The sequence below is a fragment of the Martes martes genome, assembly GCF_963455335.1.
Source record: "Martes martes genome assembly, chromosome: 1".
Taxonomy (NCBI): domain Eukaryota; kingdom Metazoa; phylum Chordata; class Mammalia; order Carnivora; family Mustelidae; genus Martes; species Martes martes.
In genome coordinates, this window is record NC_137888.1 from 149,336,441 (window position 1) to 149,361,794 (window position 25,354).

General features: G+C 48.0%; 1 protein-coding gene across 1 annotated transcript; it reads left to right on the forward strand.

The window, feature by feature from the left end:
* Window positions 1-12,110: 12,110 nt before the first annotated feature.
* On the forward strand, window positions 12,111-24,722 carry CX3CR1 (C-X3-C motif chemokine receptor 1; the record flags this gene model as incomplete). The annotated part of the gene is made up of 2 exons (XM_080813262.1): window positions 12,111-12,177; window positions 23,643-24,722. Exon 2 carries the CDS (start codon window positions 23,652-23,654, stop codon window positions 24,720-24,722), a length of 1,071 nt encoding a protein of 356 aa, XP_080669388.1. The 5' UTR covers window positions 12,111-12,177; window positions 23,643-23,651.
* Between the last annotated feature and the right edge of the window lie 632 nt (window positions 24,723-25,354).

Sequence of the window (25,354 nt, forward strand, 5' to 3'; positions counted from 1 at the left end):
TGGCAGAAAGCTGATCTTCACTAAACGTAATTCTTTGCTAAGGCTCTCACTAAGCAAAAGTCCATCACTGTAACAAGCCTCGGGTGCTCATGCAGAGCCCTTGGAGTAGTTGTCTTGGCCCAATTCACCTGGTGAGGACGTGCATAGAGGATGCATACATGGTTCATCTCCTCAATGGCCTCCTAGCTCCATTTTAAAACTCCTAGACATAAGTGGCCTCATTTTACTTCAGCTTTTACATAAGTAAATTCACCAGGACCAAAGCTCTAGATCAGTGATATCCAATAGTAACATAATGCAAGCTGCATAGGTCATTTAAAATTTTCTGGTAGTGACTTTGAAAAAGAGAAAATGCTGAAATTAATTTTTTTTAGGATTTTATTTATTTATTTGGCAGAGAGAGACACAGTGAGAGAGCGAACACAAGCGGGGGAGAGGGAGAGGGAGAAGGAGGCTTCCTGCTGAGCAGGGAGCCTGATGTGGGGCTTAATCCCAGGACCCTGGAATCATGACCTGAGCCAAAGGCAGACACTCAATGACCCAGCCACCCAGGCACGCCTAAAATTAATTTTAATAAATATTTTTTAAACCAAATACTTCCAAAATACTATTTCAACATGCAACTAACACAAAATTATTGCATATATATTGTATGTAATATATTCTACATATTATATTACATGATATTATTATATAAAATATAATGCTACATTATATTATAATGTAATATATATGATACATATATTATACATTATATTACATTACATATATTATATATGACAATATTGTGTTCTTTTTCATACTAAGTCTTCAAAAAATCTGGTAAATATTTTACATTTCAGTCGAGACTAGCCAAACTTCAAGTACTTGATCACTAACACTGGCCAGTGCTAGACCTTGTGATGTTGAAGCCACTGTTTCCAGGAGACCCAGGCCCATCAGAAAAGGCTTTGGTCACCTGCCAGAGCTACTCTAGATCCATACTCACGGAGGCAGTCAGCACTTAACAGCAGCTTGTGTGCAATGATAGGGCATTCCTTTCTCTGGGGACATGCAGCCAGGCCCAGAAAGCAGCCTCGACCTCCATCCCCTGTTGCAGTGTCCCCTTCCCCAGGAGTCTCAGATCTGCTCTCATTCATCTTTCCAACTTATTCTTTCTCCCCAAAGAACTGACTGTAAGTCATCTTTTGAGTTCTAAGCTCTCACCTGTATTGTTATCGGCAGATACTGCAAGAGGATGCCACAGCCAGTGTGAGGTGGTAGAAGGAACATGATCCAGGGTGTCGAGAACACAGGTCCCAATTCCTGCCCATCTTTGACCAGACATCAATAAATGGTGATCATTAATCGCCATCGGTTGTAAAGGGGAATCTCATGAACCTGCATTATAGGGTCCTTTGAGGACCACGAGAAATGACAAATATGGAAACACCTTGTAAACCGGGGAAGCCCTCTGTAAAGCCAGGAAACAACTCTTGAGTTCCACAGCCTCCCCCGGGGTCTGCTTCTAAAAAGCCATTACAAATTCGCCACTGGGAAGGGGAGTCTGTGTTAGACCAGGAGCTCCCTTCTTGGATGAGGTTTAAAGCCCAAGCTTCAGTACTCTCTTCCCAATTTAACTCTGATTTCAGTTCTGTCTTCTCATTTTGGTAACATGCTAAGAACACCCAGCTCACAGGTCAGTAGGCTGAGGAGCAAATGAATCCCCCCACTCCGGCACCCACCCCCAATCCTTTCATGGGGTCTTCCCCCTACCCCTCTGCACCCCCCCACCGCCCCGCTTGGCCCGCAGCTCATGTGACAACCACGAGGGGGAGCCCCAAGACTTCCATTTAGAACATGGCTCCGCCCACCGGCAATCTCAGCCATTCCCCTGTTCAGCCAGGCTTGGCTGCTCTCCCAGAGCCAGGAGGAAAGCTTCAGGAGGGAGCTGTGGTTACCCACCCTGAGCGTGCCTGGAAGGCATCTGTTCTGTGTTCCATAAGATCAAGAGAAACAGCCAGACACTGCATGTAGGGAAATTTCTGACTTCAGGGGACTCCCTGCCCACCCACCAACCTACAAGCCAGGTTAGTCCTCTAACCTCCTCACCTAAAAGGGGGCGGGAGGCTGTGGGCAAACTCTGTAAACCGTAGCCTGAGCTGCACATGCACATTGTGGCTGACCTGTGCATTGTTCCCATTCTGTGGGCTGTACCACGTGGGATTCCCTCATATAAGAAAAAAGCAGGAAAACTTGCCTGTCAGTGGCCTGACCATGAAGTTCCCCTTGAACATCAAGATGCTCAGACAAGGCCACCCCAGAACTGCAAAATTACCAAAACACCCCTCATCCCTGGCCAATATCAGTAAACGCCACCTCTTTACCAGTGAAGACTCTTGGCCAATTCCAATCCCCCTCCTCCCAGGCAAAATTTCATAAAATAGCTAGTCACTGAATGCCTCTGTGTCCTCCCAGCATCTGACCCAGAACTGACCCTGTCTCCTGAGTCCCTCCTGAGCCTCATCCAGCAGGGCCCAGATCCTTGATGTCCTTTCCAAGTGTCCCTTATGGAGCTTCTCCCTGGTTCCTCCGGCGTGTGTCCTCCCTTGCTGTTGCTCACAGGCTTCTGTCTGTAAACACTGAGAAGGAATTCCATTCTGACTGGCATTAAACTTGGGGTATTTGTTCACTAGGTTTCCCCCCCCAAAAAATACCACAGACTGGGTGGTTTAATCAACAGAATTTATTTCTTACATTTCCGGAGGCTGGAAGTCCAAGATCAAGGTGTTGGCGGGGTTGGTTTCTCCAGTGTCAATGACCACATTTGTGCTGTGCCCTCACATGGTCTGTTCTTGACAGGCACATCCCTGGTGTCTCTTCCCCTTCTTGTATGGACACTGTTCCTATTGGATCCAGGCCCCACACTCATGATCTCACTGAACCTTAATTACCTCCTTAAATATCATCTCTCCGTCGCTTCTCGGCCTTTTGACTAAGATCAAGTGTGGTATCTGTTCTTATCAGTTTAAATATCATCTCTCCAAATACAGTCACATTAGACGTTAGGGCTTTAACACGAATTCTGGAGGGACGCAAACATTCAGTGCATTAACACTTGCATTTTAATTTTCTCTAAACACAGTACAAGGGTCATTTGGGGGAGGACCGGGAGAAGACTGTCTGAAACTTAGAAGAGTCACTGTCACTCAGAAATCCTTGCCAAGAGAGCATTATGGGATGGACAGGACTTCTAAGGGGACAGACAGCTATGCATCAACAAAGCCCTGGAGACCCAAGGAGAAGGGGACACATTGAACGGCTTCGCCTGTGTGAGGCTTTTAATCCTCTTGACCCTCTGTACAGTTCGGTCCATCTGCTGGCATGTCCCCATGGGGTGCATGCATCCACCAAGACCTCTTGGGAAGAGATTATTCCTTGCTCTGCATGTCCCCAGCATGCAGATTTCTAGGACCCATGACCCCATTAGGGACCTCCTTGCATTCAATAATCATTGATAATCTCCCACCATGTGCCACACACCGTGCGAGTTACTCAACCTGTGTGGTTGCTAATCCTCACCCCACCCTCCACGTGGGTTTCATTATCTTGACTTTCCCGGTAGGACAAGTCAGGCTCAGAGAAATAACTTGACCGAGGCCACACAGCTTGAGAGTGGCAGGGTCAGCCTTTGAACCAGCACCACGTGACTCCAGTTAACCGTAGGTCTGCAGTTTCTACATAAAATCGTAATCCAAAGGCTCCCAGTGTCACCTGTACATACCACTCCTTCCCAGGAAACTCAGCTGCAACAGATGTTTTGGTCCACAAAGCCAGGAGCTTCGAATAAAGCCAGTGAACTGGGAAGAGTCCTGCAGACCAAAGTTGTCCCCGACGCTGGACTATGTCTGCTGATGGGCAGCGCAGCCGGATGCTCGTGACCCTGGGGAGTGCTGCCGGGAGGTGGGGCTGCCGGGAAGGGAGCAACAGAGCTGGCTGGGCAGAGGCAAGACAGAGCACTCTTATATCCTGACCCCTGCCTGTTACATTCCCTGAGCTGTCTCTTTTGCAGGCTCGGAGAGTGGAAAGCTGCCCCATTCATCTCTGTGTTGCAAGCAACCAGCCCTGAGTACCAGCTACGGCTCAATAAATACCTGACGAGTGAATGAGCGAGCAGAGTCAGGCAGATGACAGACAGCCTGTGAACAAAAGCGTAATGCAGAACATAGGGCTTACCAATGACTGCTGAACAGTTAACATGCAAATGATTACCTGATTGGGAATAAAAGGGCACTTCTGTTTTAGTTTACAATGATCTTTTAGGACTTCTGCCTCCACCTACTGAAACTGAGAAATAATTCAGTGCAAAGGAGACTCCTAGAGAGGAACAACGCACATTTTTTTTTAAAAGATTTTATTTATTCATTTGAGAGAGAAAGTGAGAGAGAGTTAGCACTAGCAGGGTGAGGGGCAGAGGGAGAAACAGACTCCCCGTTGAGCAGAGAGTTTGACGCGGGGCTCAATCCCTAGACTTAGATCATGACTCGAGCCGAAGGCAGATGCCCAGCCAACTGAGCCACCCAGGTGCCCCAACATTTTCTTTTTTAAAAAAATTCCAGGGGCACCTGGGTGGCTCAGTTGGTTAAGCGTCTGCCTTTGGCTCAAGTCATGATCTCAGGGTCCTGGGATGGAGCCCCACATCGGGCTCCCTGCTTAGCGGGGAGCTTGCTTCTCCCTTTCCCTCTGCCGCTCCCCATGCTTATGCTCTCTCACGCATGCTCTCTCTCACTCTCTCAAATAAATAAATAAATTCTTTAAAAAATAAAAAAAATTCCAGTATTTTTTCTGGCTTCATGGAGATATTGACATGCAACATGGTATAAATCTAAGGTGTACAATGTGATGATGTGATACACACATCTATTGCAAAATACTTACCACAGTAAGGTTAGGTAATTACCATTTTGTTGTTGTTACGATGGAACATTAAGAAGCAACTTTCAAGCATATGACCCGGTCTTGTTAACTATGGTCACCATGCTGTGGATGAACTTATTCATCTTACAACTGAAAGTTTGTACCCTCTGAGCCACATCACCCCATTTCCCTCACCCCTCACCCCTGGTAAACACTGTTCTGCACTCTGTTTCTCTGAATTTGATATTTTTAGATTCCACACGTAAGTGAGATCATACAAGTATGTATCTTTCTCAGACAGACACATTTTCACAGATGAATCACAAATGGATTTAATTTACTTTTAAAAAGCACACTAATCCTCACACACACACACACACACACACACACGAGGTTTGGAATATAAAAGAAATGTTGCGAATCTGCATCTTAAATGCTCCATACGGAGAAATGTCATAATCCAGGATTTATAGTTATCCTGCTGGATGTACGATTTCAGCCAGTGCTGGCTCCTTTACAGAACCCAGATGTACACTTAAGCTGCTGGACATGTACTGGCTTCCTCAGCGTCTTTTGCAAGCAGGCTAAATTGACTTGACATCGTAGGTTTACAAAATCTTGGTCATTGATCAAAAATACTTTTTTGAAATATTTCTTATTTATTTATTTGTCAGAGACAGAGAGGGCACAAGCAGGGGAGCAGTCGGCAGAGGGAGAAGCAGGATCCTCACTGAGAAGGGAGCCCGATGCAGGACTCAGTCCCAGGACGCAGGGATCATGACCTGAGCCAAAGACAGATGCTTAACCAATGGAGCCACCCAGGCACCCCAAAAACACTTTTGAAAAGGGGATTTTAAGTGACTTTTCTGTTTAATCCCCTCAAAGTGTTTAAAGATATGCCTCCTTGGGGCCAGTTCAGATTTGAGAATATTCTGAATTTGTCAGAAGTGAAAATGCTCACTGTTCGGAAACAGTTTGAGGTGTAGTCACCAAGTAGAATGTTGAAGCCTTTGAAGGAAGCCTGGTGTCAGCATGTGGCTTGGTTTAAGCTGAAGTGTTACTGCAGATTCCATTACCAAGAAGCGTACCAACTGAGTAAAGTGACTCACCATCGCTCCCTGGACACCAAGTGTGCCCTTCTTGCCAGCTGTCATTTGGGACCTATCAACATCCCTACAGGATAGCCAAGAGTACAATAAATGTCCTCTATGAGCACACGCAAGCCCAAGTCTTCATTACGTGCGAAGGTGGATTGAAATGTAACTGGGATTTACTCAGAACTGATTCTTTGGGCAGCTGGTTGAAGCAGAAATAAATATTGATATTCTGTTACGGAACTGAGAGTCAAAGGTGGTTCTGAGTAAAATAGAGATCGATCTATTATAACAAGATTTTTTTTTTTTTGCTATAAAAGAATAAAAGCCTACAAAAGTCCCTAAGAAGAAAGCATCTCACTGTAACAAGATGATTGTTGTGCAGAAATCCTGCAATCTGGCTTGCCTGTATTCACCTACGATCACAGCTACGACTTCACACTGTCCCAGTTTGCAATGACAGGTGCTGCCGAATGGCTGTTAATTTCAGATGCTCTGCCTGTGATGAAACTGGATGGTCAAATATTTCTTTCACAGTCTTTGCTATCTTTGTACCTTATAATGTACCTTTGATGCAAGTGTCAGTCACTTCAGGTGACGTTACTGGTCCTAAAGGATTAAAAAGCATATCTGAGGTGCCCAAAATCTTGGTGGAAGTCCATCTGACCGAGGAAGTTCATCAGGAGCTAATCTGGGTGCGCCGGACGCCAAACCCCACCTTCTGTTTTGTGGTCCAATTACAGTCTGACATTAAACAGTACCCACTCCAGCCCCCACAGCACACCATGACCCCATAACACCCTGCCATCAGTTTCTTAGGGTCAAGGGGACCTGATGCAGACTAGTGCAAGGCTACCACTGGATTTGCCCCTCTGCCTTTGTACTTCACTATGAAGTTTTTGTTATGTTTTGAATGACAGTGCTTGAAATAAAGAAGATGAAATAAAGAAGATCCTCCTGGATATATGAGTTCATCCGCCACTACTAGAATCACTGAAGCCACCTACAAGCTTACCCTGTAGACGAGCATATACACAGGCAACTGGCTGACCTCGCAGCTTTTTTTTTTTTTAAAGATTTTATTTATTTATTTGACATGGAGAGGGAGAGAGAGAGCAAGCAAAGGGAGCAGCAGGCAGAGGGAGAGGGAGAAGCAGGCTCCCCACTGAGTGGAATCCCTGGACCCCAGGATCATGACCTGCGTGGAAGGCAGACGAACGCCTAACCGACTGAGCCACCCAGGCATCCCAACAGCTTATTTTCAATAGGTGGTCAATGATGGGGATCCAGGAGCTCTACTTTATTGCCCCTGGATATTGAGCCCTAGACCATCCCGACAGCAGCAATGAAAAAACCGTTTAAGAGCATTGCCTGTGAAAGACAGCTATTGTATTTTTTCCCCTAAAGCAGACCCTCCAGAACATCAGAAAGCAATATAAAGACATCTAGGAATTAATGTGAGTTCCTTATGTAGTTCAAAGTGTTAAAATGGAAATATTTTTATAACTCAAGTTGGCAGTTCATTTGTTCATTTTCCATTATTCTCCATTAATAAGTTCTTACATGATTGGGAACACACACCATGTTTGGAGGGAGCAGAGTGGAATTTTTTAATATTTCCGAGAAAATAATTTAATGAAGTCTAAAAATATTTTATCCAAAATGCTCCTGGAGCTCTTGGCTAGGTCGTTACCTTTGCACCAAAGAGGAATGTTTTTGTCCCTGTTAAGCAGAAATTATGAAACAAGCCTAAGAAATTGCAACCAGTGGTGTTAAAATGTAAACATTAAGGCAGAGGGAACAAGTAAATAGCATTTCTTTGGTTTAGCTTTACTTCTCTCTACCTTCCCAATTTTCTACATCTGGTTGGGGGGAAGAAGAACTAGGAACCTCCTCCCGCTTCTGAAACCTTCTTGTATCATGATACGGACTTCTTGGCTACAAAATGATCCCTGGCTGCTCGTTGTTCCTAAATCAGCCCGATCTTTCACTGATTCTGTGCACTCTCCATTAGCCAAATCACCCTCCCCTGTTGTCCACCCCCTCCATGGCCCTCTCTCCCTGCTTGCATTCAGAATCAGGAAGTTCCAGTCCGGCCCCGGCCCTTTTCCCGCTGGTGGCCGAGGACCCACTGCTCCTGTCTCCTCATCTCCTCCTCTGAAAACATGAAAATGAAGATGAAAAGGAGACCTCATAGGCCATGAACGCAGTCCAGTGCCCAGCACTAAGGAGCACCTGACATGCCCCTGCTCCTTCCCTTCTACTCCAGCAGCTTCCCCTCACGTCCACTCAACCACTGGTGTGTTTTTCTGAAGATGTCGCTTTTGTCCAGTTACTCCATGACCCCAGGTTTTAAGCACAAGACACAGCTCTGTGGTCTGATTAAGAGCAGAGATAACAGTTTCTCAACCTGTTTCCATGATCGTCCTCCGCGGAGGTCTCTTTACACAGTGTATTCTTAAGCACCTCTCATGAAATGTTTATTTCATGAGAAATATTTTTTTATTTATTTTTATTTTCATAAACAGATATGCTATCTGTTTATGGACTGTGTGTGTAGCTGCACAGTAGACACAAAGCGCAAGAATCAATGGTCACCCCCTGGGAAGAGATGCCACCCTGCCTCCCGCCACCCCTCCCCCGAGGATACGTGGCACAGACCAGGAAACCTAAAGGCTAAATGAAATCCTGACTCTGCTACTTATGAGCTTTGTGGCCTTGAGCAAGTTTCATCACCTCTCCTCCCCTCAGTGTCCTCACGTGTGTCACAGGTGCTTCTGGGTCACTGGGTTACATGAGTTCATGTGCACAGAGGACCTAGCTCGCTGCCTAGCACGTCTGCTATTCTGTGTAAAGGTTTGCTGTGCTTATTCCCAAAGCACCCCTCAGCCTGTAGCATAAAGTGGGAACATCCTAGCCTGGCCTTCAAGGCATAATCGTATCCTCATTTCCCTTTGCCGTGTCTCTCCCACAGAGCTTTATTCAAACCAAGTCTCCAGTCCTCACCTACCTTGTGTGTCTGTGTGTCTGTGCCCATCACTGCCAGGCTGTCCCCACCATCCCCACGGCTTCTCTTACCTGGAAGCCCACCCAGCACCCCTCCCCTCCACCCAACAGAAATCAAGCTACAGTAGGTAGGCAGTTACCATCTCAACTGGAAGAGAAACCGAGGGTGACAAGGAAGTACAAGCAAGTGTGGGGAGGACAAATAATTCTTATCCTTCACTGGTTTTTGCTGGTGTTCCCAGAATCCCATCTGTAAGGTGTCTCAGAGATCCCATCTGGGTCACCAGAAACTGTCGGAGAAGTAAAATAATTTTCCCTCTACCGTTCTGAGTTCTAGACTGAGGCTGTTGTCATAACAGACAGATTGCCAAACGAAACACAAAAAGGTTATTAACACATATGTGTCATATATACATGGGAGGTAGGCAGAGAAAAACGAGTGCCTCCTCAGAGTGGCTTAGAATTCAGAGTTAAATACCCGCTTCCTAAGGAAAGGGTGGGGGTTGTTCTTCTGAGAGAGTAAATGATTTGTAGGAAAGCTGAACAGGTCCTTAGAAGAACAGATGGGAGGTATGTTGGTTTGTGACCAAGTGTGTCTGGGTGTGGTGGGGACTTCCAGTTCCTTCTCTTATGACAAATGTCAATGCTCCCTGGCTCTTGAAGCTCCTGGGGTAAAGATCTGTGACAACCAAGCTCCTTTTAGAGGCTCTGTCTTGAGGCAGATAGGGAGAGGTCAGAGAATGCTTCCCCCCGTATTTGCTACTTCTAGAGGACCTACAGCTCAAAATAATGGATATAGCCACGTGGTGAATTTGGTGCTCGCGCACTGTTACCCTTCACAAGGAACAGCTCAGACAAAGGGTGAAGCCAAGGGGCTGTGAAAGTGAGAGGTGAAGACTGGCCCAAGGCAGCACAGCATGGGAGCACTGGGGAGGGAGGAACAGGGGTCCAGGGAGGGGAAGGTCCCCAGGGTAGAACCTGAGGGGCCTTTTCCAAGGTCGGCAGAGGTGTGGCCTGAGTGGGAAGGCTGTCGATCTCCCAGCTCTCAGAGGACACCGAGAATGCAGAGCCCCAGCTGCCCTTTCCTTGGCCCATTTCTTAGGGTGGTGTCTGCAGCCTGACGGATGAGGTCATGTCTCCCTCAGTCAGGGTCATTGAGCAGGCTTGCTCACTGCTGGCTATAAAATGGTGTGCTCCTCAAGCTCATGGTTCCTCTCTCGTCATGCAACCTCCTTCGTGTGCAAGCATCCGTCTGGGTCCACCATGCATGTCCCTCTGGAATTTGGGAGGCCAGGGAACCGGCACAAGCATGCCACTCGTTGGGCTGCAAGTCACAGTCCTTCCTGCTGCCAGCTCCTACAGGGCAGCAAAAGCCAGCTCGTTAGCATCAAGGGAGTGAAATCAAAGCCAGGTCCCCCAGCCTGGTGAGGTGGGAAGGGAAGATCAGCCCACACATGCACTTGGGGTGGGGGTGGGGTGGCTAGAACAGGTTAGGACGTCCAAAGGGGTGGGATCGTGCCAAGGCCACACTTACAAACCTGGGACTGAAATTCACAGTGAGGGGAAACTCCGTGGGGGGGGGGGGAGAGTTAGGCAGGCATTTGCACTTGGGAAAGCGCTCTCTGGCTTCTAGATGGAGGAGAATGGTCAATGGGGTAAAGGGCAAGAGGTGTGAAGGACACAGATGGGCACTGGAGGTTATTCAGGCCCTGGCTGGAGACAGGGAATCAGAACACAGAGGTGGTCAATGACATGCAGTCGACGAGGTTGTCCAGGAAGACTGTGTGACTGGAAGAGAGAGAGTCTTGGCAGGATCCCAGAGAGGAGTATTCAGAGAAGCAGGAGGGGAGTCTCAGGCAGGCAAAGGGAGGCTGAAGCAGCCCAGCTGGGTGGGCCCTGGGACAGGTGGCTGTGGGGTAGAGATGAGGAAGGGCAGGCATGGGGGAGGGGTGCTACAGGCTCCTGGCCAGAGGGAAACAAGGAAGGGAAACCGGCTGCAGACTTCCTCTAACGCCAGCAGGTCACCCAGCCTGGGCCACTGCAGTCCCACCCACCACCCACAGGACAGAGGAGGCCAGGTGGGGAGCACACAGGACAGCCCTGCCTGCTACGACACAGCTATGAGGACCACAGGGGTGCTGGGGCGCAGGCTGCAAGACAGGCAGCAAGGAGCCAGGAGGGCCTTAGAGGGGTCCCTGACCCTTTAATAAAGGGGTGCTGGGGGTGCTAGACCCAGGGTGGGCCCCAGCTGAGGGAGTCATCAGTAGTGTTTGCTTTATAGGTGAGCCAGGCAGGTAAGGAAGCGGTGGGAAGACAGTGAGGCCGTGGCAGTGGAGGTTTGAGCTGCAGAGGGGCAACAGGCCTGCCAGGGTCGGGAGAAGCAGCTCGGCCTGGAAGAGTCGGTCCAGCTGCTCCCCATCCAGCCGGAGCAGCGTGGGCTGTGGGAGACAGTGGGGAATGAGCCTGCGCCAGTTTGCCCCAGAGATATATACCTTAGGCTTGACCACAGGGTAGAGGGAGCTGCTAAACACCCTGGAGGAGGAAGGTGAGGAGTAAAAAATTTGGAAGCTCCTACCAGGTGCCAGGTACTCACTAAAGCCTTTTTGTGCCAAGCCTTCTCGAAATCCATGCACTGATCAATTTCCTAAGAATTTCATCAAAATGCAGAGTCTCATTCAGTGGCGGGGCCAAGGTGCTGCATTTCTAGTAAGCTCCCAAATATGTCCTTTGAAGAGAGAAGCTGCAGTTCATTTACTGTGCACCCCAGTGCAGCCTGGTGAGTGCTGTGGACCCCTTTTTACAGGCAGGAAAACTGAGGTTCAGTGAGTGTTAGCGGCTCCTGAGAACTGCACTGTTCTCTGCCCTCCCCTAAAGGGGGCAAATAACACAGCCTCCACACTGTCCCTTGCCTGGTGGGTCTGCCTCTGGGTCTGTCCTCCAGGCTTGTGAGTTTAAACCCTCCTGCCATCAGCTGGCCTTCAGCCTGGGAGGTTCTGAGCCTGCCTGCGGCAACATCTAAAGATAGTCTACCTCACAGGAAACCCGCTACTATTGGCTAACTTTGCAAATAAAGATGCCCTCAGAGGAAGGGAAAAGGAAATACTCTGTGACAGAGGCAGGGACCGTGGGACCGAGTGGTTGATTGTCACGTCCGGAGGTTTCCTTCCCAGGCCCTGCCCAGGTAGGAGCAGAAAACTTGCCAGCACCTGTGGGCTCTCGGGGCGGGGCATGGTGGCCAGAGGTCATGGTGGGTACGGATGCTGGTTTGCTTTCCACACTAAGAGAGACCGTTTTCCCAAAGCTGTTGCAGCCTAACGTCCAAGGGGCTTGAGGGGCGGCGGGCGTCGGGTGCTGAGACCATCGGTGATTATTCGATGCAGGATACCTTTAGAAGCATCAGTGATTACATGTTAGGGGAATGGAGAACTGCTCATGGGTACGTATTACCTGAAAGAAGCATCATTTAATATTGGATATGGGTGAGAGTGAGGATTTTGTAACTTCTTAAAGTGAGAAATAGCAACAAAGTTATTATTTTGTTTAAAAGGAGTTCTTATCTGGGGCGCCTGGGTGGCTCAGTGGGTTAAGCCTCTGCCTTCAACTCAGGTCATGATCTCAGGGTCCTCGGATCAAGCCCCGCATCGGGCTCTCTGCTCAGTGGGGAGCCTGCTTTCCCCTCTCTCTCTGCCTGCCTCTCTGCCTGCTTGTGGTCTCTCTCTGTCGGAAAAATAAATAAAATCTTTTAAAATAAAAAAAAATTTTAAAAAAGAGTTCTTATCCTTTTGGATACTCACACTTACCTGTTCATGGGTGAAATGGTACGACACCTGGATTTATTTTGAAATAATCTAGCAGGGCACGGAGTGGGGAATAGATGAAATCGTGACCATGAGCTGCTAATTGGAGCTGTGTGGGGCGTGCCTGGGGGTGCTCTCTGCTTTTATGTATGTTTGAAATTTTTATAATAAAAAATGTTTAATATAGCACTTGCATCTTACATATAAATATAATTACACTTGATATAAATATAAAAACATTCAGAGCGATTGCACGGGAATGGGTGAAAGCCAGCTGTGTTTGATTCTGGGACACTGGATGGTAGATCGTTTGCTTCTGTGTTGTTTCTCTTTTTCCCTTTGTTGTTGTTGTTGTTTTGGTGCCACCTACACTTGTTACAAAGAGCACCTATTGCATTTACAATGACAACTATTTTAATGAATAAATTGCCAACACAAATTCCATGTTCACTATTAATATATGCTGTTATAATCATTGTGAGGACTCGGGCTCAGAGGGTTTGTGTTGTAGGAAAACAGTCTCAGGGATTCTGAGCAGACACATGCTCAGAATGGGTGTGCACTCATGGGTGCATGAGAGGAGGAACTACATGGAGGTCCCAGGTGAGGACTGATGAGACCTGTCATTTCTCCTTGCTTGACCTTTATCTGGCCATCTCAGCCTCACAGATTCTGTGGTCTCTGCTCTGTAGATTCTCAGCTGCACTCAGAGAAAGGCCAGGGAGTTTTAGGATTTCCTCTCCCCCAAAAAAGGTTATTTTCTTTTTCAAATACTCCAGGTAGAAAACTCACGGTAGAAAAGTTGAACCTAAAGGAGAAAAGAAGACTGGATTGTGTGAGAAACAGACTAGAAAGTTTCCCCTGATGCCTCCCCACCCATGGCTCAGTCGCTTGAGCCTCTGACTCTTGGTTTGGACCCAGGTCATATCTCAGGATGCTGAGATCCAGCACAGTGTTGGGCTCCAAACTCAGCGCAGCCTTGTCCCTCTCCCTCCCCATCTGTTCCTGCCCCTACTCAGTGTGCTCTCTCTCTCCTCTCTCAAATAAATAAATAGAATCAGAAGAGAAAGAAAGAAAAGGAAGGAAGGAAGGAAAGAGAGAGAAGGAAGGAAGGAAAAAAAAAACAAAAACAAAGGACAAAAGGAAAGAAAGAAAGAAAGCCCATGAAGCTTCTGCATGCTTCCAGGGTTGCACAGGGGCAGGTCCAGGTCATGCCTGAGAGTGTCTGGGAGGGGACGGGGCTCTGTAAGAGGAGCCAGGTGACAACTGGGCACCACCGTGTGAGTGTGTGCGTGTGTGCGTATTCATGTGTACGTTGCACAGGTTTGGATTTACATCCTTTGCCTGCCTCTTAGCTTGGCTTCATTTCACACATTTCAAGAGCCGGGCAGGATGTGCCTCTTGCTCATACCCCCAGAAGGGCGCTCCAACTGCGTGTCAGCCACATGCCGATCATCCCCGAAGCCAGGCTCCACAATTGTCACTCTCTCTGTGCGTGGGAGAGGCACCTTGGCTTATAATGAAGCTCTGGCTCTGCCCTTGCCTTGCTAAGCCTCAGGTACTGCTTTAAAATGAATACTGGCCATGAGTTGATCATCGCTGAAGCCAAGTGATGGGTATAGGTTGTGTATCTGTGAGTATTAAGGACAAGGTGTGTACAGTTCTGACCACACTGTCTGGCCATATTTGGTGCTCAGTAAACAATATGTGTTGTCATTGTGGGAAGCTGAAGATCAGGTTTGTGCACCTTAAGACTGCTAATGACGTTCAAATGAGGTTGTGAGGGGTAGGGAGAAGGGGTATGCCAGACTCCAGCCAGGTCAGAACCAGCTTCCATTCCCTACCCCACCCCCTTCCAGGAGACCCCTCATTCCCACCCTGGCCGGGCTGTGGAAAGGCAGCAATATCAGGTATGGTCCTGGCCTCAAAGACCTCCCTTCTCAGGGTCTGGGACATTCAGCTACCCCATCCCCAGCCTGACCTCTGACCTGGAACAGAGTCCTTGGCTACCCCTGCTTTACTCAGGCCCCAAGATTTCCCCCTTGAAGATGGCCAGAGTCAACACCCATAGCGGCAGAGCTGAACAGGGATGGGATCTCCTGCTGTCCCACAATGGGTCACTGTTATGAGGAGGTAGAGCCCACAGTGGCACAAGGCCAGGTCTCCGCTGGCTTTTCCGGGAACTTGCTCAGATTCCCAGCAGCACAGTCCAGGGATTCCCAGGACTTGCCTCACCGACTGCCCAGCAGCACCAAAGCTGGGGCTTCCAGCTGAGTCCTGATCCTCCCTGCCCTCGGTGGAGATTCAGAATGTCCTGGTTGTCCCAGGGGGTGCCACAGTCGGGCCTCAACCACCCCCTCTTCTGATCTGGCCAAAGAGCAACTCTACTGGGTTATGTATCTTTGCAGGGAGGAAAACCTATAGCACATTTCTATAAATATATATTTTTAAAGATTTTATTTATTTATTTATTTTTAAAGCTTTTATCCATTTATTTGAAAGATGGAGATCACAAGCAGGCAGAGAGGCAGGCAGAGAGAGAGGGGGAGGCAGGCTCCCCACTGAGCAGAGAGCCCGATGCCGGGCTTAATCTCAGGACCCTGAGATCATGACCTGAGTTGAAGGCAGAGGCTTAACACACTGAGCCACCCAGGTGCCCCAAGGATTTTATTTATTTATTTATTTATTTATTTATTTATTTATTTTTATTTGAGAGAGAGAGACTCCGCACTGAAAGCAGAGCCTGACCTGGGTCTCAGTCTCACGACCCCAAGATCATGACCTGAGCCAAAATCAACTGACTGAGCCACCCAGGCACCCATCTTTAAATATTAAAAAAAAAAAATTTGCAGGCCCTCTTTGTCCTTTTCCTTAAACCTATGCTCACTATGAAAATACGGCACACTCAAAGAATAGTGTGCAGGTTAACACCTTATAAATCAACTTCCCACCGAACCACCAACCAGGCTATAGGAAAGATCCAGGCTGGCCCCCAGCAACCTCCCTTACGTCCCTTCCTGACTGCCCTCCCATCCTTACAATTCTACCACCTAGATACGCATCCCTAAACAATGCATTATCATTGCCTGCTTTTGACCGTCAGAGGCATGGATTCACACAGTAGGTCTGCTTTTGGATCTGCATTTTAAAAATGCATCCCATGCTGTGGGAGATGTAGATGTACATGTACAAATGTTCTTGATGGTGCTGTCCACAGCGGTTCCACGCCGGAGCCTACCCAGGGGTGCGTCGACAGTGGAGGAGATGACCGTGGAACATTCAGATGGTGCCTGCCTATTCAGCAATGGCAATGAGCAGACCCCAGCATGGATGTGAAACTTCTAGAAATGTACAGACACATGCAAAACTGGTACCTAACTATAGGTAGTTATCAGGCACGTTTCTACCAGACAGTTTCTATTTCTGCAAACAAGGTCATCGCATTGCTATCAGTCTCCCGAACTTACAGAGCTGTGTATTGGCCAAACAATGAAAGGGAGAGGTAGCTCTGAAGCATGAGCTAGCCAGGGCACTAGCACAGGGCAGTAATTTCCCCCCTCTTTCAAAGTCTTGTAATTTTCCTACAGTTTCTTAGCATGGAACCTGAGGGCCCTCTGTTCACCTCTCTTCTGCCTTCTCAGTCGTTTCTCTGCATCTTTTCCTGAACCCTCCACACAGACTAAACTCAACTTCTGTGAAGGTTCCAGGAGCATGCCGGCCGCTTCTAGCCCCACCAGCCTCACCTGTTTCTAGTATATTCCCTCACACTCCCTTTGCCGAGCCCTGGCCCTGGGAAACATCCCTGTGTTCAGACTCTCAGTGCCTTTGGCTTCAGTAGCCCCACCCCCACTTCCCACTACCACATTTGTCTATCAGAAATAATCCCCCTGCTTTAAGACTCAGCTGAAATGATCCAATCCTTCAGTTTCCCTAACTTTTCTTATATTCTGCTACTAAACATTAACAGCAACTTGGAGACTGTATCTTAGCCATTCTTACCTCCACCAAATGGAGCACAGTGCCTGGTGTTGGGGAAATAAAATTAAAAATAAGATCTCCAATCCAGAAAAAACCTCTCACAGAGATAATAGAGAAGGAAAACGGTTTTATTATTAAGGAGGTATGAAACCAGAATGTGGTGCACATCTCAGGCAATCTGCTATGAGATTGCAGAGATGGGGTAAAAAAAAAAAATCTCACCTTTTCGTACTGCCAAGCAGATACAATCCATAACATGAGAGACACATACCTAGTCCTCACATGAGAGAACTCGACAGTCACACACAGTCATCCTAACTTTACCATGGTAACTGGGATGACCGTCTGTGTTAGCTGACTAGCTTCATCCAGAGAAGAAATAGACTCATATCTTTATGATGGGAGGTATCTTTGCAACTAGGAGCAAAGCGCCTACTCAAGTTAGTCTCCTACCCTTCCACAGAAACTGGGTGACAGGGGCGCTAATTCTTTTTTTTTTAAGATTTTAATTTAATTTAATTTAATTTTTTTAAGATTTTATTTATTTGAGAGAGAGAGCACAAGCAAGGGGAGGGCAGAGGGAGAAGAAGATTCCCCACTGAGCAGGACGCCCAATTTTTATTTGTCCTTATACAAGCATATGGTTAAGATACATAACAGAGGGGCTCAGTGGGTTAAGCCTCTGCCTTCAGCTCAGGTCATGATCCCAGGGTCCTGGGATCGAGCCCCACATTGGGCTCTCTGCTCAGCAGGGAGCCTGCTTCCTCCCCTCTCTCTGCCTGCCTCTCTGCCTACCTGTGATCTCTCTCCCTCTGTCAAATAAATAAATAAAATCTTTAAAAAAAAAAGATACATAACAGATATTGGCTTAGTTAATAATTAATTTAAAATCCTAAAGCATTTCCCTTCAGAAATTCACAGTGTGGCAGAGATAAGTGAATAGCCTAGTATACTTAGAAGAGGAAACAAGAGGTAGGTGTGTCTAACCCAGACTCCCGGTGGCTTAGGTGAGGGGCTGGCTCACCGAGCAGCCTCAGGCCTGTTTTCTCCCACTGCTGGTCTTGACTTGGTGTGTCCGTTTGGCGGGTGCAAACACTGGTGGGTGGGTGAGGCCACGTTGTCTCAGGTGGGCTGCTTGCTGCTTGCCACTAGGGTCACTTGCACAGGGGAGGGGCTTCTAGGTGTAAATGGCCCTTTAGAGCTCCTCTGTGTGCAATTCGGGGCCCCTGAACCTGCCTCTCCTTTCCCTTCTCCTCCTCACCTCTCCCTGCATCCCACAGGATGCCTCAGAAAGTTAGCTGTCCTTATACATGGGAAAACCATCAGAACCTGGAAGACTCCCGGGCCTGAACAGCGGGGGGTGTGGGCTTGGGCTCAGACCCAAAAACCTCCTATCTAGGACAAGGCAAAGCTGAAGAATTGTCAGGACCACAGTCAACTGCCCCAGCTCTCTGTCTCCGAACAGAAACCCCCTGGATGCTGGCAGGCTGTGAGCCCAGAAGTTTCATGTTCATGAGCAGTCACTTCCCTTGACGTTAGGCCAGGTTCTCACAGACACAGGACTTGTGTTGTGCTTGAAGACTGTTTCCTTCTGTTTGGTTCTTGTTGAAAATGTAAGCGTGCCAGAGCTGGCTAGGCCCTTAGGGACAGTCTGGTTCGATGCTTTCATGTTACCTGTGAGGAAACTGAGGCAGAGCCAGAGTGAGCTGCCCAGGGTCTCTGAGCCGTCAGTGGGATGTGTGGGCCCCTGTGAAGCACATGGCTCAGAACAGCATCACCCTTCCCTGTTTTTTGTTAGCTTTTTATTTTAATTCCACTATGGTTACCATGCAATATTGTATGAGTGTCTGGTGTACCAGATAATGATTCAACAATTGCGTTCATTACTCAGTGCTCATCATGAGAAGGGTATGCGTCACCATATATTTGAAGGCAGAATATTAGCCAACCCTACAGCTTTCAGCCTCTTCTCTGGAGAAAAGGATTCCAATTTTCTTTGCCAGCATTGATGAGAGCTATGTTCTGGGGGTCTGGCCGTGAGGATCCCCTAGTCATGGCTGGAGCAATGAATATCTCCCCCCTTCATCTCCCAATTACCTGCCTTGCCCCCCAGGTTCAGCCCTGTGGGTTCTGAGTCCAGAGGGGAGAAACCCAGCACAAGTGTTCAGGCTGGCATCACGGGTCATCTTCTTTCCAGTGGGGACTGAGTCTACTATTCTCCATTCTAGATCTAGAGAAGTGGTCTGCAATAAGCTTCAGGCTTCTGCTCCAAGAGGAAGAGCCTGGTGTTGTGTCTGGAGTGTGGCTCTGTGGAGAGGCTCATGTGGGCTGAAATACGGGCTCTGTTGCTCCTTGGACGAGTGTCCCGCTCTCTCCTGCTGCTGTTGGCTCTGTCATACAGGAAGGGTGACCCTTCTCACGGAGGGCTGTTGAGGAAATGAAATAGGTCTTGTGTACGGAGGGGGGCACTCAGGGGCCGTCCGAGAATGGCAGCCTCCTCCCCTTCCACACTGGGCTTGCCAAGGATAGCTTCAGGCTCTGGAACATTCTCAGCATGGTGTCACCCCCATGGAGAATGTTGGAGTCAGGGCTTGAGCAATCTTTACCATCCTCTAATTTCCTTTGCAAAGGAAAAACTTTTCTTGGTGTTAGAAACCAACAGAACCTCAAACCTGGTCTTCGCTCAGGGTTCTAAAAAACCATAAGCAGAGAGCAAAGGAGGAGAAGCAAACCGACACAAAACAAGAAAAGATGCATGGGGTCTAGCAGATAGTAAGCAGAATGTGAAGCCAAAAGATGGGGGAAGCAGCCTGAAAAGGATGTGGAACAGAAGAGGAAAGTGGACGTAGGCCACATAAATGAAAAGGGAAGTAGAGAACAAGGAAGCTGATTGGAAACAATGGGTAAATGATGACCCAAAAACAGTTGAAAAATAAACGAGCAGACCTGAGAAAAGGAAGTGGGCTGGAGGAAGCAGAGAAGGAGCGGAGACAGAGGCAAGCGAGCAAGTTGACAGAGCAGGTTCGTTTCTACTAGAGTATGAAACACACGTGTGCACAGAGCTCTGTGTCTGGGCTCAGCACACGTGCACTCAGAGCTCTGCGTCTGGGCTCAGCTCAGACTCTTGCAGTTCAACACCATTTAGCTTGTCCTGCACACATCTCTCCTCTCACAGCCCCATCTGTAGGAGACCCGGCTGAGGAGGCCTTGCAAAGAAGGCTTATCTCCTTGGATCCCTGCACTTGGTTCCTGCTGTCCTCAGGGGCCAGGAATGCCTGTGTCCAGCGATTCAGATCCCTGGCGGCTGTTCAGCTTGCCTGGAAGCCCACCGTCAAGGACTGGCCCTGCTCCCGTCGGCTGCCAGGAGGCCCCATCATTAGGCTTGTCTCCCAGTCATGGGACATTTCAGAGGATCCAGGAATAATAAGAGGACCACCAAGCTCAGGCCTACCTTTCCTAAAAAGGTCCTTCTCTTGATCAGTCTGTCAAGTTCAGTAGAATAATTCAGTGACGTCCTTCGTGGACGTCAGGTTTCTGTTGTAAATGGTGCCCTCGCATGCTCTGGGCTTCTCAACCAGCAAAGCTGGGTTCAAACTGGTGGAGGGCTCAGACTGCATAGAAGCCTGGGCCGCCCACAGCCATGCAGTGAGGCAGAGCTGGGCCCTGACGCTGGCACGGAAGAGCATTTCGTCACGGGCAGCTGTGAGTTCTGACCCTGGAGAGCTGGTGGGTCTGCGCTTGTCTCCAAGGGCTCTGCAGTGTGGCCAAAGTGACTTCTGCTTCTGTATGTCTTCTATTCATTCATTTGCTCACTCACTCATTCCTTCATTCAACACACTAGGCGTCCACTAAGCACCAGGAGTTCAAACAAGGGTCCCTGGCCCAGGATCAGAAAGGACACTCAGGGGCCCTGTGGGCACCTCTGGGAACTGGACAATCAAAAGGCCACTGTCACTATTCCTCCCACGGAGCAATTGGGAATGAAATTTTAGGAAACAGTATTTAGCCTCCTGCAAATATTCCTGTGGCATTTGCTTGGTGCCAGGCCTCTCCCTCTCCGTCGAACACTAGTCTGCAGAGGTGAAGAAGACCCTGTTCCTCCCTCAGGAACTCCCAGTCACAAACAGGCAGGGCAGATAGGCTGGCCACACGTGGGCCCAAATGGCAGCCCTGCCCCACGCCAACTGTGTGGCATTGAGCAAGTTACTCACACTCTCTGAGTGCATCTTGCCCATAAAGTAGAGGTAAGTATACTGTTATGTGTTGGCTACCATTTATTGAGCATGCACTATGTTCTGGTTATCATATTCAACTATTTGCTTGTTTATTTATTTTAATTTTTCATATAGCTCATTATATTTTTGTGTATGTTTACTTTTTAAAATTTCAAGTCAATTAATGAATTTTTTCCCAAAATAAGTAATATGTGTTTAGCAATTAACCTGATAGCTGAGTGAAAACTCAGTAAAAGTATGCTTTACTCCCTTCCTCCCCCATACTCCCCAAAAAATCTGAAAAGAAAATATTTTTTATTTCAGGAAAAAAAATAAAACCAACTTTATAGACCAATGCCTAGGGTGGGAGTGAGCAATAATACAAGAGTTCACAGGAAACCTTCATGATTACAAAGGTCCAAAGTCTTCTGCTTCCTTGCCAATTGCATTTATTAAGTGCCTGCTGTATGTAACACACCATGCCAGGTGCGCTCCTCAGAACAGCACTGAGCACAGACATGAGAATGAGTTGCAGTCTTGCAGATAAGGAACGTCAGACTCAGAGGTTCCAAGTTCACCCAAGGTCACTTGGCTGGAGAAACAGACATGAGATTCAGCCTCAGGAAAGCCCAAGTCTGCCCACCTGTCTGTTCTCCCTCCTCAGTGACCCAGGGACACATACTGGAAGATTTAGAGGAGGTCCCTGTGTATGCGGCATGGTGCCCAGAGTCGAAATTAAACCTATATCATGCAGATTTGGCAAAATCAATCCAATGCACCAGCACAATGTTCCTGAGCCACAGGACTGAGCACAGTCCTGAGCACTGAGATACCACACAATCTTCCTTATCCTTGGCCTCCTCTCAACGCCAACTGTGCCAGCTCCTTTCACTGGGGGAAATAGGAGGAGGAAGAGGATGGTAGCTCTAGGTTCCCGAACTTGTGATCACTGAGGGCTTGACAATTTCCACTCTCACAGAGCTGTGTGTCTGGGAAGTTGTGCCGCTACCATAAGCCACCTGCACGGAGTAGGAATTTCCCCATCTCCCCATATCTCAGCTTGAAACTGACATTTGTGTATCTCAAAAAGGGCAGTATATCAGCCATTTTATGTAAACTAAATATTATTGATTAAGGTCACAGCCAGGGTTTCATCTCTGAGAAAAGGGCATTGCAGCTTAAGGCAAAGAAAGCATACGCCCTCCCTGGGGGTTGAGAACTCCACCCCAGCCTGAGACGCTCAGGTCAGAAAGGCTTAACCCACTTCTTCCTGGAAGAATCTGGGAATGATGTGGAGATGGGCCAGAACACAAAGCAGAGGCTGGGAAGGGAGAAGCAAAGCCCTGGCTGGGATGGTGGACCCTCACCTTGGCAGAGACACAGTCTTGGTAAAACCACTGTGAAAAGGATGCAGCGGGGTGTGGAAACTCCCTTGGTTAAAGAGGTGTGAACTTTGTTTTTAGTTGTGGTGGGGAGGTAGGCAGTGACAACCAGGAGGTGTGCTTTGAACATACTTGGGGGTTCTCAGGGATGCCTGTCTGCGGCATCACAAGAAAGAGGAGGAGGCTCCAGTGGGCCAGAGTGAAAGGGTTGCCCTTGTAGCCTCTGGAGTGACAAGCGAGTCCTGGCTGAAGAGCTGAAGAGAGAAGGGGACAAGCGTTACTTCTCAACCTGTGCAGAAATGTCTTCTCTTTTAATTTTTGTCCTGAAAGAACAAAATACTTATGAATCACCAGGCCACAGTGAGTGCAGGTCTGGTAATTATGGGGTGAATTAGCCACCTGGACCCAGTGCAACTGGTCTGTACAGGATCAGGCCATCCTTTCATAACAGCAGAGGCCCTATGAAGGCAATGGTGACACTCCTCTTCATTTGAATTTGTGGGATGGTCATCCATGGCTGTCTGCTTAGAACTGAAGGGTTTCCAACTTTTGGTGCTAAAATCAGGAAAGTCCCGGGCAAACCAAGAACAGGTGGTCACTCTAGAGTGTAAAAATCTGTGTCTTAACCCTTAAGGAAGAGAAGGACCTGTTGGTTCCAAGAGGAAGAGGAAGAAAGGGCTCTCAAAAACAAAGACGAGGGGCTTCTGGGTACAGTTCTGCTCAGGGCTCTGTGTTTCTGAAGAGTGTCTGAGACCTCTCTCCTCAGTCTCTGTCTCCTGCAGGAGAAATTGGGATCCAGAGGGTAGAAGAGGTGGAGAACTGTTTCAGGGAACTTTGGACTAGACATGGGAATTATGGCTGCACCCCCTACCATCTCACTCCCTCTTAGCCATACCCATAGTCCTCTCTCCCGTTATCCATACACTGGTCAACCTTCTGGATAGTTGTTTGAAAATCAAAGGAGAAAAGATCTGTCTCAAGCTTCAAAAGGTCTAGATTCAAATGCTAGCTGAGCCATTCATTGTGTAGGTCTGGGCAAGTCTCTCAATCTCTCAGAGACCTGATTTCCTCTTCTGTCAGAGAAATCTATTGCAGCCTCCATTGAGTCTGTTGTGGAGATTAAACAAGATGGCATGTGTAACATTGGGAAGTGTATTCATTAGGCACCCAACCAATATTTGTTTCTTCCAGTCTGCTTATGTGTGGGACCAGACAGAATCCCAACTTTGTTTCTCTGAGAATTAATGCTGTTACTTGTTTTCCTTTCTGATCCAGGCCTTCACCATGCCCACCCATTCCCCTGAATCAATTTTGGAATACTTTGAGTATGATGAGTCTGCTGAAGCCTGTGATATGGGGGACATCGTGGGCTTTGGGACCGTCTTCCTGTCCATACTCTACTCCCTTGTCTTTGCCTTCGGCCTGCTGGGAAATTTGCTGGTGGTGTTTGCCCTCACCAACAGCCAGAAGCCCAAGAGTATCACTGACATTTACCTCCTGAACCTGGCCTTGTCTGATCTGCTCTTTGTAGCCACCTTACCCTTCTGGACTCACTACCTAATAAGTGAACAAGGCCTTCACAATGCTGTGTGCAAACTCACCACCGCCTTCTTCTTCATTGGCTTTTTTGGAGGCATATTCTTTATCACTGTCATCAGCATTGATAGGTACCTGGCCATTGTCCTAGCGGCCAACTCCATGCACAACCGGACTGTGCAGCATGGCGTCACCATCAGCCTAGGTGTCTGGGCGGCAGCCATCTTGGTGGCAGCACCTCAGTTCATGTTCACAAAACAAAGAGAAAATGAATGCCTCGGTGACTACCCTGAGGTCCTGCAGGATCTCTGGCCTGTGCTCCGCAATGTGGAGGCAAATTTGCTTGGCTTCTTGCTCCCCCTGCTCATTATGAGTTACTGTTACTTCAGAATCATGCGGACACTGTTTTCCTGTAAGAACCACAAGAAAGCCAAAGCCATCAAACTGATCTTTCTGGTGGTTATCATGTTTTTCCTCTTCTGGACACCCTACAACATCATGATTTTCTTAGAGACACTTAATCTCTATGACTTCTTTCCCAGTTGTGACATGAAGAGGGATCTGAGGTTGGCCCTCAGTGTGACTGAGACAATTGCATTTATCCACTGTTGCCTCAATCCATTTATCTACGCATTTGCTGGAGAGAAGTTCAGAAGATACCTTAACCACTTGTATCGGAAATGTCTGGCTGTCCTGTGTGGCCATCCTGTCCACGTCAGTTTCTCCCCAACTGAATCACAAACGAGCAGGCGGGAAAGCATTTTGAGCAGCAATTTTACTTACCACACCAGTGATGGAGATGGGTCCATCCTTCTCTGAAGGAATACCCAAAGCCTTATCTCTTGATGAACTGAATGCCCCAAAACAACCCTAAAGCGTTTTTGAGAATGTAAGAATGTCCCTAACTGCAAATGCCAGGACTTTTTGTTTACAAATGATAAAAATTTAACTCAGACTAGCTTAGCTAAAGAGGAGGTGGAGAGTATTATTCATATGGTGGCAAGCGCAAGAAGGTGGCTGTGCCCTCAAAGTAGAAACTAGGGCTTGAGTCCAGCAAGAATTTCCTCTCTCTGGCTCTCAGATCTCTGAGTCGTGACACAGCTCTGCCAATAATGAGGCACTGAGACCCGTCCCTCTCTGGTCCCAAGGTTAAAATTCCCAGGGAAGGGCTTTCATTGGCCAAGTTTGAATCAGATGTCTGTCCCCAGGCCAGATTGTATCCATGAGGGGAGAATAGATAAGATGGCAGCTTCCATTCCAATCTCATGGTTAAAAGTACAGGGAGACATAGTTCCAAGAAGCTGGAGGGGTGGGTGCTTTTTTGATCTGATAGAACAAGAGCTGCCCATCAACCTATGTGTCTGGGCCAGCCTCCTCACTGATCACACCAGCCAGCACACATTGCCAACCTCCTCTCCCTGAAACCCCTTTCTATCATGCCCCCAAACTTA